The sequence below is a fragment of the Balaenoptera ricei genome, chromosome 2 (assembly GCF_028023285.1).
Source record: "Balaenoptera ricei isolate mBalRic1 chromosome 2, mBalRic1.hap2, whole genome shotgun sequence".
Classification (NCBI taxonomy): domain Eukaryota; kingdom Metazoa; phylum Chordata; class Mammalia; order Artiodactyla; family Balaenopteridae; genus Balaenoptera; species Balaenoptera ricei.
In genome coordinates, this window is record NC_082640.1 from 159,652,014 (window position 1) to 159,670,804 (window position 18,791).

General features: G+C 43.8%; 1 protein-coding gene across 1 annotated transcript; it reads right to left on the reverse strand.

Annotated features, from left to right (window-relative positions):
- Positions 1-16,517: 16,517 nt before the first annotated feature.
- On the reverse strand, positions 16,518-17,318 carry LOC132360691 (eukaryotic translation initiation factor 1). The gene has a single exon (XM_059915773.1). The coding sequence runs from the start codon at positions 17,294-17,296 to the stop codon at positions 16,955-16,957; it is 342 nt and encodes a 113-aa protein (XP_059771756.1). The 5' UTR covers positions 17,297-17,318; the 3' UTR covers positions 16,518-16,954.
- Positions 17,319-18,791: the final 1,473 nt, after the last annotated feature.

Here is an 18,791-nt window from a genome sequence, read left to right on the forward strand (position 1 = left end):
GTAAACCAGAGTCAGCTGTCAAAAGCTGCTGTGGAAATTCTCTGTGCATTTGATGACCACACTTCCCCAGCAAGGTTGTATAACCACCCAGCGTTTGTAAATGAATCTTTTCACAATGAAGAGAAAAACACAAACCCAAGAGTCAAGGCAATCTACACAGCATTCATGGGATCTGGGTCAGCCAGCATGCTGAGGTTTAATCACTCTGTGCAGGTTGCTTTTTCCTGTGCATAGCTCAAAGGTTAAGCTTGCTGCACATTGGGAGGAAGTCTTGTCACAATCCTCTGCCAGTAATAAATATTGGTCCTGGGACATCGGTCTTAACATTGACGTGGGAGGTGTCATTTGAGTTCTCAGGCCAAGAAGTCACTAGACATTCATGACCCAATGCAGCCAAAAAAAATAAATTAAATTAAATAAAAGATCTAGATAAAACATGGGTTACATTGTCTCAGGTTTGGGTTTCAGTGAAAACACTTCTTTCTACTAATAAAGTTATTCGCTGTTGAAAAAAAGAAAGAAAGAAAGAAAAACCTGAATTCCAGGCACAGGCTGTAGCTACCCAGCTATATGACATTGGACAAGTCACTTAGCTTAGCTTGAGGAAGCAAGATGATTTTAGGTCAAGGATGTGCATGAAATCACACAGTGAAAAAGTAATTTTCTTTTCAATTCTCTTTTTTTAAATAAATTTATTTATTTATTTTTGGCTACTTTGGTTCTTTGTTGCTGTACCCGGCTTTCTCTAGTTGCGGAGAGCGGGGGCTACTCTTTGTTGCGGTACATGGGCTTCTCATTGCAGTGGCTTCTCTTGTTGTGGAGCACGGGCTCTAGGCGCGCGGGCTCAGTAGTTGTGGATCACGGGCTCTAGAGCACAGGCTCAGTAGTTGGGGCGCACAGGCTTAGTTGCCCTGTGGCATGTGGGATCTTCCTGGACCAGGGCTTGAACCCCTGCACTGGCAGGCGGATTCTTAACCATTGCACCACCAGGGAAGCCCTCAATTCTCTTTTTGTTTTTCTGATTATGCCAAAGAGAGGGTCTCAGTTTACCGCTAGTGTGTCTTTAACAGCTCATTAATATGTGCTAGTCTCCCTTTTTGCAATGAGAGAGGTCTCAAACTCAGACACTTCACAGACAGCACTTTTCCCTGACCCACGAAGCGGGAAGAGTAATATTTCCTTCGGTTTGTTAAGAAGGAAGTAACATAGCACCCGAAACCCTTGGCCCAGGGCCCAGCTGGTAGATGACTTCTGATAAAGGAGAAAGGTTGACAACTTGACTCAGCACCCACCCCAGTGCAGCCCTGGCCATTCACATGTTAACTCCCACATCCTCACAATAACCCTGTGCAGTAGGCGCTGTTATTCTCACTCAGTAACCCCACGATGTAGATATTGTTCTCCTCATGTTACAGATGAGTGAGCTGAGGCTCAGAGAGGTTAAGTAACTTGTCTGGAGTCTTAGAACCAGTGGCTCCAGGTGAGATTCAAACCCCAATCTCTCTGACGTCAAAGCTCTCTTTCCCCTTCACCACATCGCCCCTCCCACCAACTTTGAAGCCAGACCTGATTACATAGGAACCACCTGGCTGGAGGTGGGGAGAGGGGGACACAGAAGGAACCCTGAATCCCTGTCTTGCTGGTGAGCATCCTCGGTCTCACTGCCAGTCTGGGACAGCCTCAGGGACCCTGGTTCCTGGTCCTGTTTTCCCAGTGTCTCCCCTGTCCCCACTTGCCCAGGGGAAAATTCTCTTCTTCATTCAGGGACTGGAGTCCTTTCATTGGCCTCTTATTTCTGTTGCTGGGTCCCCACCACCTTCTGCTGGCTTTTTCTTCTACCACCCTCTTGCCTGTTTAGACTTTGGACAATTGCCTGACATTGACCAGTGCTGACCCTTGACCCTCTGGGGCTCACCTAGGTGTCTTGGTCTCCACCAGTCTTCTGGCTCGATGGTGACTTCCCTACAACAAAGTAATTTCTCTCACACAGTTTGTCCTCTCAGCGCCTCCACTTCCCTTTGCTCTAGTTTGTCATGAGTAGGTGTGTGGGCAGCACTTAGGCTGCTTCTCTCTCGGGCCGCTGCCAATCCATGCTTCAGGCCACCATCGGCTCTTGACTGAACAACTGGAACACACTCCAGTCTTGCTTGACTCCATTCCTTCTCCAAAGTACAGTTAAAACAGAGCTTTCTGAAGTGCCACCCGATTGTGAAACTCTCCTGCTTATCCTTCAGCATTTCTCCACTGTCCTTTGGATAAAATCTTGACCCCTTAGCCTGGCTTTAAAGACCTTTGTGAACTGGTGCCTACTGAACCCTTCAGCCTATTCTCTCTGCAGTCTTCACTCCCTATGAGCCGGTCATGTTAACACTAGTTGCAGTCTCTGAATGCTTCTGGATGTCCTTGGCACACAGTTGGTGCACCTTTACATGCTTCAATAGTATCCTGCATCATCTACTATTGTAATGAGGCAGAACTATTCTAGTGGAGGAGCTAGGAGCATAGGCCTTGGAGTCAAGCTATCTGGATTGAAATGCTAGGTATGCCACTTACCTGAGCTGTGTGACCTTGGGCAAGTCACTCAACCTCTCTGTGTTTCCATTTCCTCATCTGTAAGATGGAGATAGTAATAGTACCTACTAGTAGGGTTCCTGTGAGGATTACATGAAACAATGCATGGCCAATGGCTTAGTGCAGGGTCCGGCACATAGTGAACATTCAATAAATATTAGTTATTGTTATTTCAGCACACTCCATAATCTATTGTAAAGACCAGTCCCCTGTTTTGTCTTCCTCACTCTAAGCATCTTGAGGGCAGAGAGTGTGTGAGAGTGTGTCTCATTCACCATTAAATCTTTGGGTACCCAGCATAGAACCTGACACATATGGTACTCAGTACGTATTTACTGAACAAATGAATGAATGAATGAATGAATGTCTTGCTCCCTGGTTTAGCTAAGTCACCTTTGCCTGAACCTGATGTTCTCTTTGGATTCCCAAGACCAGTTGTCCCTGCTCTGGCCTGGGCAGGCCACAGCCCAAATCTGCCTATGGCAGCTCTAAATAAGTGGTGTCAATCAAGTTAGAAATACCCCCAGGTAGGGTAGAAGGAAACTCTCTCACACTGTTTGTCCTCTCAGCACCTCCACCTCCCTTTGCTCTAGTTTGTCATGATGAGGTGTGGGCAGCACCCAAACAGAGCAGGACATGCCTTCATGCCTTCAATGAGGGTTTGCTGGGCCACACCCTATTGGGTGCTGAGGATACGGAGGGGCGGGGGGGAGGTGGTAGGGTATGAACCTTGCCTTCAGGAGCTTCCTGAGGGGTGGCCGGGTCCAGATCTAGCTGGCCAGACAAGGAGATGGGCAGTTCTATCGCAGGGTGCACTCAGCAGACGTCAGGATCTAACCTAGCCGCATGACTGGGAGCCAGGGCATGAATGCAGGACTGGGAAATCTGGTTCCTAGGATTTGGAGCAAGTCAAATTAGGGCAGCAGGTTAGCCACACTGAGAAGAGGCAGAGTTGAGACCAGCAAAGGTCGGAGTCCAGCAGGTGAAGCCTAGCACCAGCATGGAGGCTTTTATCTGCTTGTTCTCTATTGTTTTCTTCTTCTCTCCAGGAAGGAGGCTGAAGACAAAGAGAAAGCCACTCAAGATTTCTCACCCCAAAAGTAAGGGTGAATAAAGGAGCAGCAGCAGCTACAGGCCTGTATTCAAAAGCAGCTTTGGGTCTCCTGTCAAGACGTGCCTCAGGAAGGCAGCAGCTGTGGGGTTGGATGGTCCAGCCTGCTTCTGGGCTAGCTGCTGGAAGCATGGCAATGTGAGAATACTGAGGACTAGGGCATGAGGCCTGGAGCCTGCTCTAAAGCAGCTGTGTGGCCTTGCATAAGTCACTCTATCTCTTGGGCCTCCATTTCTCCACTTAGAAAAGGAAGGTTGGGACAATGTTAAGGATTTCCAACCATCAAATCTAAAGACTTCTTTTTCAAAGCAAAAAATTTCAAAGACTCCACGGGATGGCAGTGATCATTTTGGTATCTGCTGATCAAAAGAAAATGCAAAATAATAAAAACAATCACTTTTATATCTTTTAAAGGAATTTGCATTTTATCAATCACAAGAGCATCTGCTGTCATTTACAAAAATTAGGGGTGCAATATCCTTAAAGGCCCAGAGTCGCATCTTTCATGAAAATCTTCTACCCAAACCCACCAGCAGAGCCTTCATCTTCCTTAAGACTCGTAGAAGTTAGTCACCTATACCTCTGACTTGAAAAATGTGAGGGACACCACAGCACTGGGCAAGTGTTTTTCAAACTTTTACTTATTATAAAGTCCATCAATGATGCTAACATGGTGGAACAAAAATTGAAAGCACAGGTGATGCGTGACATTTGTCACTTTTTGGCTGCCCAGCTTCAGAATCCCTCCCCAGGTGTGTAGAAGACTCCATCTTAAGTCTTAGTGGAAGTTAGAACCCACTGCTCACCTCTCACTACAGAGGCTGAAAACGCCAGACACTTGCTTCCCAGCCTCTTTTATAGGCAGGGCTTAGACATGTGACCTGGACTCAGCCAATCAGGTGCAGTGCCCTGGACTCTGAATAAGAGACCACAGAGCGAGCCCCTCAGATAACCTTGTTGCAGTGGGGTGGCAGCAGCTGTGGCAGCCATGTCCAGATCCCAGGGCATCAGCAGCAGCAGGGTCATCACTCAGGCTCTGACCATGGTCGTGGCACAAGCTTACCAGGGTTCTGAGGCCAGGGCAGGACTCTCTGGATAGCTTCTGTGCCACCATTTTGGCCATGCTCCTGGCTGTTTCCCAGCATCCTTGGTCTCATTCATGCCGTGAGCCTGCCTCTCTCACCTTCCCAGATTCCGTGGGCTACTCAACATCCTTCCCATGAATTCCTCTTCTGCTTAACTCATCCAGAGTCAGTTCCTGTTGCATTTTAAAGTCACAGCCCTGGCCAATTCACAGTCATATGTCAGTCTAGGCATCCAACTTACTTTTGTATTTTGCTTCGGTCACACAGTTCTGAGAAAATTCTGATCATACAGGTGGATGATGTCTTAGTCCATTCAGGCTGCTATAACAAAATACCATAGACTGGGTGGCTTACAAACAACAGAAATTAATGTCTCTGGAGACTGGAAGTCCAAGATCGGAGTGCCAGCATGGTTGGGTGAGGACCCTCTTCTGAGCTGCAGGCTGGCAGAAGAAGCTAGTGAGATCTGTGGGGCCTCTTTTATAAGGGCACAGATCTCAATCATTAGGGCTTTACCCTCATGACCTAATCACTCCCAAAGGCCCCATCTCCTAATACCATCACCTTGGGAATTAAGATTTCAACATATGAATTTTGTGGGCAAACAAACATTCAGACCATAGCAGATGGTTATAAATAATAGCAATAAACACCATTACATAGCACCCACCATATGCCAGGCCCTATTCTAATCATTTTAACATATATTAACTCACTTAACAGACCTTCGAGGTGGGTCTGTTAAAATTAAATTTCCCCTTTTACAGATGAGAAACTGAGGTACCAAGGAGTGGAGTAATTGGCCCAAGGTCAAGGTTTTAAATCAAGGCAGTCCTGCACCAGGGTTTGTGCGCTTAACTCCTGCTAACAGTGTTTTTTCAGTTTGTCTTTTGAGATTAGAAAAGTCTTCAATTAAACCACTTTAGCTAGGAAGAGAAGTGAAAAGTTTTGTTTCAAAGTTGAATGAGTAACTGTCAAAATATCCAACAACTGCTCTTCATCCTCATTGTAAACATAAAAGTCAGGCAATAAACAACTAAAACTTACAGCACGTACTGAACAAACAAGGCAGTTTTATCACTCTGTATTCACTGTTACAAGCCTGGTGGTTTATGGAGCCTCGTGGATCCAGTGCAGGAAGTACTCAGTTCTTCATTGCTCTGACTTTGTAAGCAGACGTGCCCAGGCTGGCGCAAGGCACACCCACTATCAGGGCCAGGCTGTGCTCAGAGACGGCAGGAGGAGCTTGTGCCAAAGTCCACACAAAACTGAGTTTACTAAAAAAATATCACATTGATGGAGGTATGTCACAGGGCACAAGAGTCAAACGAAAGAGCTCCCAATGGCCAAAGCTGGAACAATTTGAGGAACAAAATTAAGTAGCGTCAAATTATAATCCAAAATATAAAATAAATATCCATGAGTCCGTACGTACATACAATTTTTTAAAAACAAAACTTTAGGGAGTTCCCTGATGGCCTAGTGGTTAGCATTCTGGGCTTTTATTGCCGTGGCCTGGTTCAATCCCTGGTCAGGGAACTGAGATCCTGTAAGCTGCGTGGCACAGCCAAAGAATAAAAAGAAAAAATAAATAAAAAGAAAACTCTACAGTGGGGAAATCTGATAAACACTACTTCAGGCAGGTGATCAAGGTCAACATCACCAGTCATAAATCATGATGATAGCTTGTACCTTTGATACGATATGATGAAAATTGTACTTTACCTCTGTGAGCATCCTCCCCAAAAACCATAACTCATGAGAAAAACATCAGACTAATCCCAATAGAGGGATTGCAAGTAGGATAAAAAACTTAACTAGTATTCACAAGGTCATGAAAAACAAGGAAAGTCTGAGGAACTGTTACAGCCAAGAGGAGCCCAAGACATGACTCCTTAATGTAATGTGGTTTCCTAGATGGGATCCTGAAACAGAAAATGGCCATTAGGTAAAAACTAAGGAAATCTGAATCAACAATGGACTATACTTAATAATAATGTCTCAATATCAATTCATCAATTGTGACAAATATACCATACCAATGTAAAATGTTATTAACAGGGGAAAGTGAGAGCTGGGGAGGGGGAGGGTAAGATGAGAATTCTGTACTATCTGCTCAATTTCTTTGTAAATCTAAAATTTTTATTTTAAAAGTCTACTGTTTTAAAAGAATCATAAAATTGACTGCCCTCCCCTCAAAAAAGTTAGCTTACCTGATGATGCAGCTTATACAGTTGAAGTCTTGGTGTGCCAAAATTGTCTATTTAATGCATTCACGTTATTATAGACTAAACACTTTATAATAGCAGTTTTTGAAATACTTCAATACTTTTAGAATGAAATTCACATCTTCACATTGCATCCCTTAATCTCCTCAGAGTAGCTGCGCACAGTTTGCTCTGATGGAGGGGAAATCACAAGTAATGTCCTTTGTCCCTGTCCTTAAAACCCTCTGGATCTCTGAGATTGAGGGAAAACTCCATACCTCCAGGCAAAGCATTTCAAAACAACGCAGTAACTTCCCATCCCCCCAGCTCCACCCAAGACACTGTGTGAGCAACTGTTTGAAGCCAAGGCTGCAGTTGTCTTTGTCCTGAATTTGCCTGACAAGCCCAGTGCTTCTCGGCAGCGGGAAGGGCAGAAGGCTGGTATGAAGTGGGGCAACAGATGGCCGGGACATGTCCTCTTGAAGCTCAGCTGCCCTGGCTAGCCTGCCAAGCTGTGTACATTTCAAACGTTTGAGGTTCAACCAAGAGACGAGTAATGATTTTAAATCACTTGTTGAAACACATGGCTAATCCTTGGGTAGCCAGAGAAGAGCACTTTAAAAACTCCCTTAAATCCAGTGGGGGGACAAGGAAACTCTGTGTGCTTTCTTGGCTTTGAACCCAAATCAGGCCATCCTGGGGGCAGTGGGCATTTGTCCAGGATCCCAATATGCACCCTGCTTTCTCTGCTTTTGGAAAGGGTGTGATGTTTCGGTATGTGTGTTTGTTTGGGGTGATGGTGAAGAGGGCAAAGGCTGTTAGCAGGTAGGTTTGGATCCTGAGAAATTATGCACCCTGGCATTTGCCTGTGGTCTGAAATTGGGAGATCTCTAGGTTCACTTGCTTCATAAGATCAGTCAGCTCTATTTCCCTGTCCGGGTTCAGGTCTGTCTTATTTCTTGACTGGCTTACACGAACAGTCTCCTACAGTTGCTTTGCAGTCCTGTGTCATTAGAATCTCCCGCTACATGCGTCACCTCCACTATTATATACAGCATCTCCCATCTTGAATATATCTTTCCTTGCCTCCTCATCTCCCTCTAGCTACTGCTCCATTTCTCCCTTTCACCACAAAGCTTCCTGAACTAGTCATCTGTTCTCCATGGTTCAAGTCTTCACTTCCTGTTCACTCACCCGCTCCTACTCTACTACTGAAACCTCTCTTGTCAAGGTCACCAGCAACTTCTATGTTGTAAAACCCAATGAGTCTAACTCTGTCCTCATCAAACTTGACCCATCAGGAGCATCTGACACAGGTGACCACTTCCTCCTCCTTGAAGCACTCTTCTTTCTTGGTTTTAATGGTGATACTCTCTCCTGGTTTTCCTTCTATTTCTTTAGCCTCCTCTTCTCAGTCTCCTTAGCAGGCTCCTCCTCCTTCTGGTTGCTCCGTGTTGGGGTATCTCAGGGATTGGTCCTAAAACAGCTTCTAGTCTCTTTCTAAAGCTCTCAAGATGATCTCATCAGGTCCCAGAGCTCTAAATACCACCCGAATACTGACGACTCCTGATCTTACACCTCCATCCTTGAGCCCAGACTCAACTGCCTGCTTTACATCTCTACCTGGCTGTCTAATAGACACCTCAAATCATATATTTCCCAGATGGAGCCCTTGATTCTCTTCAATCTTGAACTCTCCCCCTCATCTCTCCCCTCTCACCTCTTTAGCATCTTTATCCATCCTTTTGCTCAGGCCAAGATTCTACAAGCCACCTTTCATTTCTCCTTTTCCCTCATCCCCCACATCCAAGCCATCACTATGTTCAGTCAGTTCTACCTCCAAGACAATATACCTAGTCTACTCCCCACTTTTTCTCTCCATCTCCACGGGCACCTTGCTAGTCTAAGCTGCCATCATCAATCACTTGAACAACTGAAATAGGCTCTTGCCTGACCCCTCTGCTTCACAGTGGTACCTCCCAAATTCACTCTCACATTCTCATGTGAGAATTAACATGTAATTCAGTGATATTCAGTCATTCTTTCATTCAAGAAATAGTTATTAAGTGCCTAATATGTACAGGCAGTGAACAAATAGACAAAAGTCTCTGCCCTCAAGGAGTTTACAATCTAGTGGTGAGAGATGGGCAATAGATATGATAAAGTAAATTATGTGATATGTTAGAAGATTGATAGATGGTATGGAACAAAATAAATCAGAGTAAGGGGATCCCAGGAAGCATATGTTTTTGTTATGGGAAGTTGTTATAATTTTAAATAGGGGAGTCAGAAATATTGGATCTCTAAATATCATTTCCCACTAAAGGCGTTTCTAAGAGAAATGTCTGATTCCAAATCTGGGCTAAAAAATGTGCAAGATGAGTCTGGAACATTTTGTTACATCAGAAAGCAAAGAGGCTAACAAAGACCTCAGGGACGGCATCACAAGGACTCAGAAGTCAAGTTCAGGAGGCTCCCACTGGCCAAAGATGGGACAATTTGAGTGTCTAAAAGAATAATCATAGCAATGGATCAAGATACATATGCGTCAAAATCCCTGAGTCCATAATGATGCTTTGAAAGGAAAGAGCACAACTCATTGGTTACCTCTGGGGGATGCTAGGGAATCAATTATTCTGAAAACTAGTAAATGAAACTGGTAAATGAAAGAACTGCCTTTCCTATATGAAAGGTAAATGACCAGGTAAACAGTTGGTTTCCTATATGACCAGGTAAATATTTGGTAAGGGAAAGTTTCTCTTTATATACATATTCCATCTAAGAAACAAAGAAAAATATAGAATTAGAACATCACAATTTTACAAGCTCTAGGGAAATAATCAATCTAGGCCATGATCATCAACAGCTGCTAACGCTGCAGATACAGAGCCAGGAAGATATTATGTGCCTCCTGTTAGATGGGCACACTGCCTCTTATAAAGTAGTTAGAGATGAACTTCAGATAAATAATAAATAATGTTTAGTATAAATAGGTATCAAATAATCCATGAGATATACTAAAAATTATTCATTATTTATCTGAAATTCAAATTTAACTGGGAATCCTGTATTTTTATTTGCCAAGCCTGGCAACACTAGAAGTAGTCTAGCCAAAAAAGTCTAAATCTGATTAAGTCTCAAAATCTAACTACCAGGAAACATGATGAGACAGTGAAATATGTTAAAGGACACCACCACGGCAGTGTCATCAGCAATATGCAGACTGTGAGGACAGACTGCCCAATTTTTTTCAACAAATAGGTTTTCAACAAATAGGGGAGAATGGGGGAGGAAGGAGGGAGGCAGGAGAGAAGTTTATTGGATTCTGATTCAAAAATCTAGGGTAGGTGCAGCCACTATAAAAATGATCTGGCTTATGAAGTCCACATTACTCTGACTCCCGGCTTGGTCTCTGGTCTCACGTCCCCTACCTTACACTTTACAGTCCGGCAGCACCAGACACACTGAATCAAGGCAACAGAAGCAATCTTGAGACACTTGAGATCAAGTCTTGTTTTACTAAGCCAGGTTGCAGAGGAAGGGTCATGTGGGGAGGAGAGAAAAAGCTAAGATCCTGCTTTGGGGGTGAGACGACGTGAGAGACGGTTTGGGAAACAAGCAGAGATGCTTTAAAGAGGGGGTGATCAGGAAGTTTTATTGGTGATGAGTGGTGTATGCCCCTCCTTGGCCTGCTTGTGGAAGGCCTTTGGAGCACGGCGATTTGGATGCTGGCCTAGGTCTTCAAGGTAGAGCAGGGTGGCTCAAAGTCCTGGTTACATTCAGGCTATATCGCACCAGGTTCTGTTTCTATCTCTTTCCCTACCATGAGCCCCTCAACGGTAGAGACTGTGTTTCCAGCTTTGGCTTTCCCACTGCCTGTCAAAGTGCCTGTCATTTCATACATATCTGGTGAATAAATGATTGATTGAATGATTGAATGAATGAATGAATGAATGAGTGAATCCCCCTTCACCCTTTGCAGAGATGGTTGTCTTCTTCTGATGTACCAAAATGTGGTTAATAGATAAATTGCTTCATGAAACACTGAAGTTAATCTTTGTCATTTCTATACATCATAAAGGAATATTTTATTTTTTATAATAATATTTATTCTTTTTTAAAAATTTATTTATCTTCCTTTTTTTGGGGGGGGGGCTGCATCGGGTCTTAGTTGCGGCACATGGGATCTTCATTGAGGCACGCGGGATCTCTTCGTTCCAGCGCTCGGGTTTCTATCTAGTTGTGGTGTGCAGGTTTTCTCTCTCTAGTTGAGGCACACGGACTCCAGAGTGTGTGGGCTCTGTAGTTTGCAGCACGTGGGCTCTCTTGTTGAGGCTTGCACACTCAATAGTTGTGGCACGCGGGCTTAGTTGCCCCGCGGCATGTGGGATCTTAGTTCCCAGACCAGGGATCAAACCCACGTCCCCTGCATTGGAATGTGGATTCTTTACCACTGGACCACCAGGGAAGTCCCATAAAGGAATATTTTAAACTGAGAGATAAGGGTCAGCTCACTGAGGCAGAAGCTCAGGACATTCTCCCAGACATATTGAGATATTTTTCTCAGTGATGAAAAGCCCAGCTTGCTTCCTGTTTTCACTTACATCTTCAACTCTGAGCGTTTGCTGTATATATGTCTTGTGACATGTTATGTCAGCTGTGATGAGGCTCACATCACAAGTAGATGACAACCTTGGAAGAAGATCCCTGGACAAGTTCTCACTCTGGGAAGTACTGGCTGTTTTGAAAGTTCTGAGCCTTGAACTAGTCACCATCTATTTACTCAAGAGTAATAGCAAGAGAAAGAAAGAAGAGATAAGGAGAAAGAAGAGAGAGAAGATCCTGCTCCTTCACCTGCCCCTTTATCGAGGGCAAAGGAAAGACAAAGAAAAAAGATGAGGGCAAGGCTATTGAGTGTGGACCTTAAGCTTGAGATAAAAGGGTCTCCTTATTACGACCAGGATGTCATAAGCATTTTTAAAAATATCCAAATAACATTGTTCTCCCACATCATCACCTTCTGAGTTATGAAAATATCCCATTGGTATCGTTAGTTAAAAAAATTTTTTTCTGAGGTTTTTAGGGGAAAAATAAAGACCTAGACTTTTTTTTTTTTTTTTTTCAGTTTAATCATACACCTCATTCCCCAGACATGGCTGTGAGGACTCTGGGTTGTCCAAAAACTCATCTCTTCCTTCAAGGATAGAGGTTTGTCACCACTGAGGATATGCTATGAGTTAGGTAGGCGTGACTCAGCGAGGAAGCCTGGAAGGGTCAGCGGCAGTGGAGCCATGTGAGGCTGCCCCTGGACAAGCAAAGTCCTATCTGTCCATCAGTGACATGCAGCAGGTATGCAGTAAGGGTATGATGAATGAATGAGTGACTGAGAAAGACTACCAATGCATATGGAAGTGTAAGTTGGGCAACGTGTGTGAAAAACTAGAAAAAAGAAGCCCAATTTTTTCATTCTTTTGGTCTCACGTTGAACCTGAAAATGGCATTTCCAGGTGCTTCTCCAGGAAGCCATACCACGGGAGTAAGAGGATTAGAGCCAGCACCTGACTCTATCCGGACACTCCAGCACTTTCAAAAACAGCACCAGAGTCCTAGTGGATTTGAAAAAAAAATTTAGGGAAAAAAAATGCCAAAATTCTGCCCTTCAAATAAAGACTACAAACTGTTTTTTGTGCACACTGATAAAACCTCAGCCTTGGGAGGTTGTATTAGTTTCCTAGGGTTGCTGTAACCAAGTACCACAAATTTGATGGCTTAAAACAATAGAAATTTATTGTCTTACAGTTCCAGAGTCTAGAAGTCCAAAATCAAGGTCTCAGAAGAGCCACAGTCCCTCTGAAACATGCAGGAAAACGCCTCCTTGTTTCTTCCTAGCTTCTCGTGGTTTTCTGGCAATCCCTGGCACTCCTTGGCTTGCTGCTGCATCTCTCCGATCTCTGTCTTCATCTTCACATCGCCTTCTCCCAGTGTGTCTGTCTTCACATGACCATCCTCTTATAAGGACACCAGTCATATTGGATTAGGGGTCCTTCCTACTCAGCTATTACAACTTAACTAATCACATCTGCAATGACCTCTTTCTAAATAAGGTCAGATTCTGAGGTGCTGGAGTTAAGATTTCAACATATGCTTTTGTGGGGAACATAACACAATTCCTAACAGAGGCATTTTTGGAACATGGTACAAGTAAAACAGGATTCAGTGACTCAATTGACCCAGAGAACCAAATTGTTACCTGCTTGGCCACTACCTTCTGAAAGTCAATACAAATCATCAGGCTCCAGTTGATCCAATTTCCCAGTATATTAGCCAAGACTGATTGGCCAAACCTTTCTGTCCTGCTGGTTTTTAGAACTCTAACTCCAGAGTCATGCTAACTGTGGGTCACTCATTTCCGGGAGACAATATTTCTCTGCCTTTCCTTCCTGAGCAGAAACTCTATGATCAAAGATGCATCACTAGGGCAAAAAAGTCATTTACCTGTCAATTTCTGGCCCTTTGTGGTAAGAAATAGTTTGAGTTCCAGGGTTGGCAATGCCACTGATGCTATATCAATGCTTCCCATTTTTATTTACATCATGACACACAGTAGGGGTTGGGGGGAAAGGTAGGATTTATAAAGCCTGGGGAAGGGGACAGGGCCCCTCTAGCCACCGCAGGCCCTGCCCAGCTTTCTAAAGACTAAGGAGATCACCACCTCAGGCCACCCGGCACCTAGCTACTCATGGACACTGGGAGGGAAGCCTGGGTCTAGACAATTGCACTCAGATGTCACCTTAGAGGCAGGACTCTGACTCCACCACCACCATTCCCCCCTCAGTGGATCTTCATTTGGTGTCTCTAGACTTTTTCCTCATATGCACGAACACCTGACTCAACTGAATAAAAGGAAAGAACTGACCTAAATTATATCACCTCCATGAAGAATGACCACAGTTCTAATTCCTTAGGGGAGGAAATTGTTCACAGGTAGAATAGATCTAAGGTGTCTAAGATAACAAAGCAGCCCAGTGCCTGGTCCAGGATCAGAGCTAGAACCCATGACCACAGTCTTCTTCTCCAGGTTGGAGTCCTTCCTCACGGATGATGGAGGTCTCAGCACAGAAGAGATGGCTAGTTTGTGAGCATGGAATGGGCTCTTATGAAGCCTCTATCCTGGATTGTCAGCTTCCCTAGGCTGCAGTTTCCTGAAGTAGCAATATCTCCTGAAAGGCACGGATACCTCTCAAGTGCCTCCTCCCCCAGGCAGCCCTCCTTGACCATCTAGTCTGAATCTGGTGACCCTTCTCTGTACTCTGGAACTCACTTTCACCATGGCACCTATTGTGCTATAGACTGACTGTCTCTCTTCCCAGGCTGCAAGCTCCTGGCTCTTACATTCCTTTTATTGCCTACAATTAGTCCCAGGTAGGCACACAATCTTACTGAATAAAATGAGTGTCACAAATCACTTTGTGGGCAGTGGATGACTACTTCCACAAGCCAGCCTCCTTAAAAACCACACAGTTTCTGCTTGGTGCCCTTAACCTCTCCCTGTCTGCTCACACCTGGTTCCAGGCAGCTATAAAATTGGCTGTGCTCTTAAACTCAGGAAATACCCTGGCTCCTCCTCCTTCCTGCCAAGCCCTCTTGCTCAATTCAGGTTTCCTCAGTTTCCATGGGTCGCCACCTACCAGGATCTTCCCACTGAGAAGTGACTGTCTTGAAAGGCACTGGTGACACCTCTGCCCATGGGTGTCTCCTCCTGCTCGTTCCTCACTCCTCCCTTGCAGCTTGTATGTGGGCCAAGCCTGGCCACCCCACCCAGGTCAGTACCTGGGGCCTCGGGCTCCTGCTTATCAGGGAGAGGGTATCGGGCTGTCAGTGACCTCCATTCACCTATTCATTCATTTATTTATGTCTCTCCTAATTTATTTATGTATTTACTATAACAGCTTTATTGAGATATAATTCACATAACCATAAAATCCACCCCTTTAAAGTGTGCAATTCAGCAGTTTTAATATATTCACAGAATTGTGCAACTATCACCACTACCTAATTCCAGAATATTTTCATCAACCCTGAAAAGAATCCCCAAACCCATCCCCTTCCCATTCCCACCCCCCCAGGGCCTTGGCAACCACTAATCTACTTTCTATCTCTATGGATTTGCCTATTCTAGACTAGCTATGTCATATAAATGGAATCATATAATACGTGGCCTTTTATATCTGGCTTCTCTCACTAAGCATAATGTTTTCAAGGTTCATTTACCGTAATATTTATCAGTAGTTCATTCCTTTTTAGAGATGAATAATATTCCACTGTAGAGGCACAATGCATTTTTATTCATTCATTAGTTGGTGGACATTTGAGTTGTTTCCACTTTTTGGCTATTTGAATAATGCTACTATGAACATTCACGTGCAAGTTTTTATGTAAACATATGTTTTCAATTCTCTTGGGTATATACCTAGGAGTGGAATTGCTGGGTCACAAAGTAACTTTTTGTTCAACTTTTTGAGGAACTGCTAGCCTGTTTTCTAAAGAGGCTGTACCATTTCACAGTCCCACTAACAATATATGAGGGTCCAGTTTCTCCATATCCTTGCCAATACTTGTGATTATCTGTATTATTTTAACCATTCTAGTGGTATGAAGTGGTATCTCATTGTGGTTTTGATTTGCATTTCCCTGATGGCTAATGATGTGGAGTATCTTTTCATGTGCTTATGGATATGTCTATTTAATTCCTTTGCCTACTTTAAAAATTGAGTTATTTGTTTTTTTATTGTTGAATTGTAAGAATTTTTAGGGACTTCCCTGGTGGTCCAGTGGCTAAGACTCCATGCTCCCAATGCAGGGGCCCGGGTTCGATCCCTGGTCAGGGAACTAGATCCCACATGCCTCAACTAAAGATCCTGCATGCCACAATGAAGATCCCAAGATCCCGTGTGCTGCAACTAAGACCTGGCACAGCCAAATAAATAAATAAGTAAATAAATTTTTTTTTAGAGTTTTTATATATTCTGGCTACAAGTCCCTTATCAGATATATGATTTGCAAATATTTCCTTCCATTCTGTGGGTTGTCTTTTCACTTTTGTGATGTTCTTTGAAGCACAAAAGTTTTTTTGTTTTTTGTTTTTTGTTTTCTGAAAACAAGTTTTATTTAAATAAGGGTTTAAATACATTACATAACATTAAAACTGAAGGGGAAAAAAAACCCCAAAAAAACCAAAAACCAGTTTGTTACTTCACATGGCATTGGGCAGCTGTTGCTAGTAAGTTGCGAGCTCTACAGCTACATGACTGATACATCGGTTTGAAATTTGTTCCCTTGTCAAAAGTTTAACTCTGATAGAAGGTTGGCCTCACATTCTAGTTTGGACATCGATCAGCTAGGATATGTCTGGTCAAAAAGACCTTGGTGGCAAGCCAGATGTCCTCTCACCTCAATAGCATGAAGGTGGCTGCTCTAAGCTCTGCCCACCTGGTCACGTTGGAGATACCAGGGGATCTTTCCTCTGATGATCAAAGACTCCCTCTAGCAGTACAGCTGCTGTTGCTGCCTCACCCCATCCTCCACTCTCAGCTTCACCGAGGGCTGTTCAGGTGGCGACATTCTCTTAGGGCAGGGAACTCTGTAGAGGGATTGCTGAGGAGCTTCGGGCCAGACATAGCCGTCTGTGATCTTGGGGCTCTGGACTTGGCTGAAACATCACTGTTATTGCTTTGTTTCAGGCTGGACACTGCCAGGTGCCTACTGCTTGACCTCTGTTTAAATGAGGGACTTCAAGACTAGACAGCATGGCTCTTTTCAGTTTATTGCATGAAGGAGTTTCACTAGTCCAAGTTAAAAGCAGACCCCAAATGGTTACATTACACAGACTGTGAGGTTTTTAAACTTGTGACAAGGGACAGAAGGAAAATTCTACTCATTGCAAGGAAATCCTCACTTAAGCTTCAGTGAGCCAGAAGCACTTAAAACCCATGAACCTTCAGCTGATCGTCCTTAGCCAGTCCAATCTCTACGAGGAACTGGCATATGTTCTTGCGCTGGTCACCCTGTAGCTGAATTACTTCTCCATATTCTGGATGCTCAATTACAGTACCATTGCAGGCAAATTTCTTCTTAAACGCCTTCACTAGTTTCTTTTTATCGTAATCATCAGCGATCCCTTGGACAGTAGTAAGGGTCTTCCTGCCGTTCCTCTGTTGAATTCTTATATGGATATAATCCTCAGTGCCAGCAGGAAGCAGATCATCACCCTTACTTGCATCAGCAAAGGGGTCAAAAGAGTGGAGGTTCTGGATAGCGGACATACGATACGATTCCTTTTCCTCGGTGGAAGGCGGCGGCTGGAGAAGGCAGGCGGGGGGGACGGAGCGTCGGGAAGCGAGGGGGCTCAAGGGGGAGGCTGCTGAGTCCTGGGCAGCGGCTCAGTGACTGGGACCAGCACAAAAGTTTTAATTTTAGTGAAATCCAATTTATTTATTTTTTTCTTTTGTCACTTGTGCTTTTGATGTGATATCTGACAAACTATTGCCTAATCCTCAGTCATGAAGATTTACTTCTCTGTTTTCTAGGAGTTTTATAGTTTTTAACTCTAACATTTAGATTCACAATCCCCTCCCTTCATTGGTTTATCATCTCCCAAAGATAAATGCATTTTACAGCACATTCGTTTGGTGTAATAGTCTCTGCGTCATCTGTTGCCTTTATACTGTGATGAGACACTTCCTTAATAAGGTTATTCATATTTAGTTGTTCTGTGAAACTGACATTTACCTTCAACAACCTTTGGCTTCCATTATGTCAAAAACAAACACATATGTCATAAAATATGTTTTCCAGACTCCAATCAGGCTTTGCCCTGCCACAGAACAAGACTGGAGACATCCTAGACATTGAAAACTTTGGAGGTAGTTGGAAGCTTGGTAGGTTAAACCAGAACAGATAATCTTCTGTGACCTCAGTCCAGAGGAAGAAGGAATATAAGTGCAGAACTCTTCAGTGGGGGGCTTGATGCTTGGCAAGCTGTTACCTCACCATGAGTCCGACCACCCAGGGCCCTTTCTGCGTCTGTGGCTCATTGTTCCAGTGGTTTTGATTATTCAATTCAGCCATTATCTGAGCCATTGTCTGCCAAGATGTTTGGGTTTGGAAATCCCTCATTATGCCTCTGAGCAAATGATAGCACATTTTCTCTCAAATCTTGCATTCGTTGCTCTTTGACAGTTGGTGACAAAATTAGTCTTAGTTTCCTTGGACGTTGGTTTTGTATGGTTGTTGATCTTCTTCAAATGGTATGTTTGTTCCCCTACTTGTCAGCGAATCCTTCAACTTATTATTTATTTGAATCCCTTCTGAAAACAGAAATAAATTCATTAAAAAAAAATCAAACTCTACTTTTCATCTGGTTAAATTTCCTGGGATTTAGATTTAGCACAACCGGAAGAATAGTGCCAAAAAGAAAGACAGTTTAAATCCAACGTATCTTTACTTTACCCTTTTTTGAATCAAACCTCCCCCAAATAATGTAATTAGCAAGGGCTACATTTATAAATTTCTACAATGAGATAATTACCTTCCCTAGGGAGAAGAAGCTAAAATCTGGCCATCCAAAGTCTTCACTTTCTAGTAAGCCAGCCCACACAATATGCAGACAGACAGCTTGGTCATTCTTCCAAGAGAGATTTTGAAGCTGATCTGTGATTATCTTCTGTTATCCAATAAATGGAAATAACATCCATCACCCAGGAAGCCACGTGTGGGGAAACCTACAAAAGACCACAGGACACATAAGCTCTTGGCTGT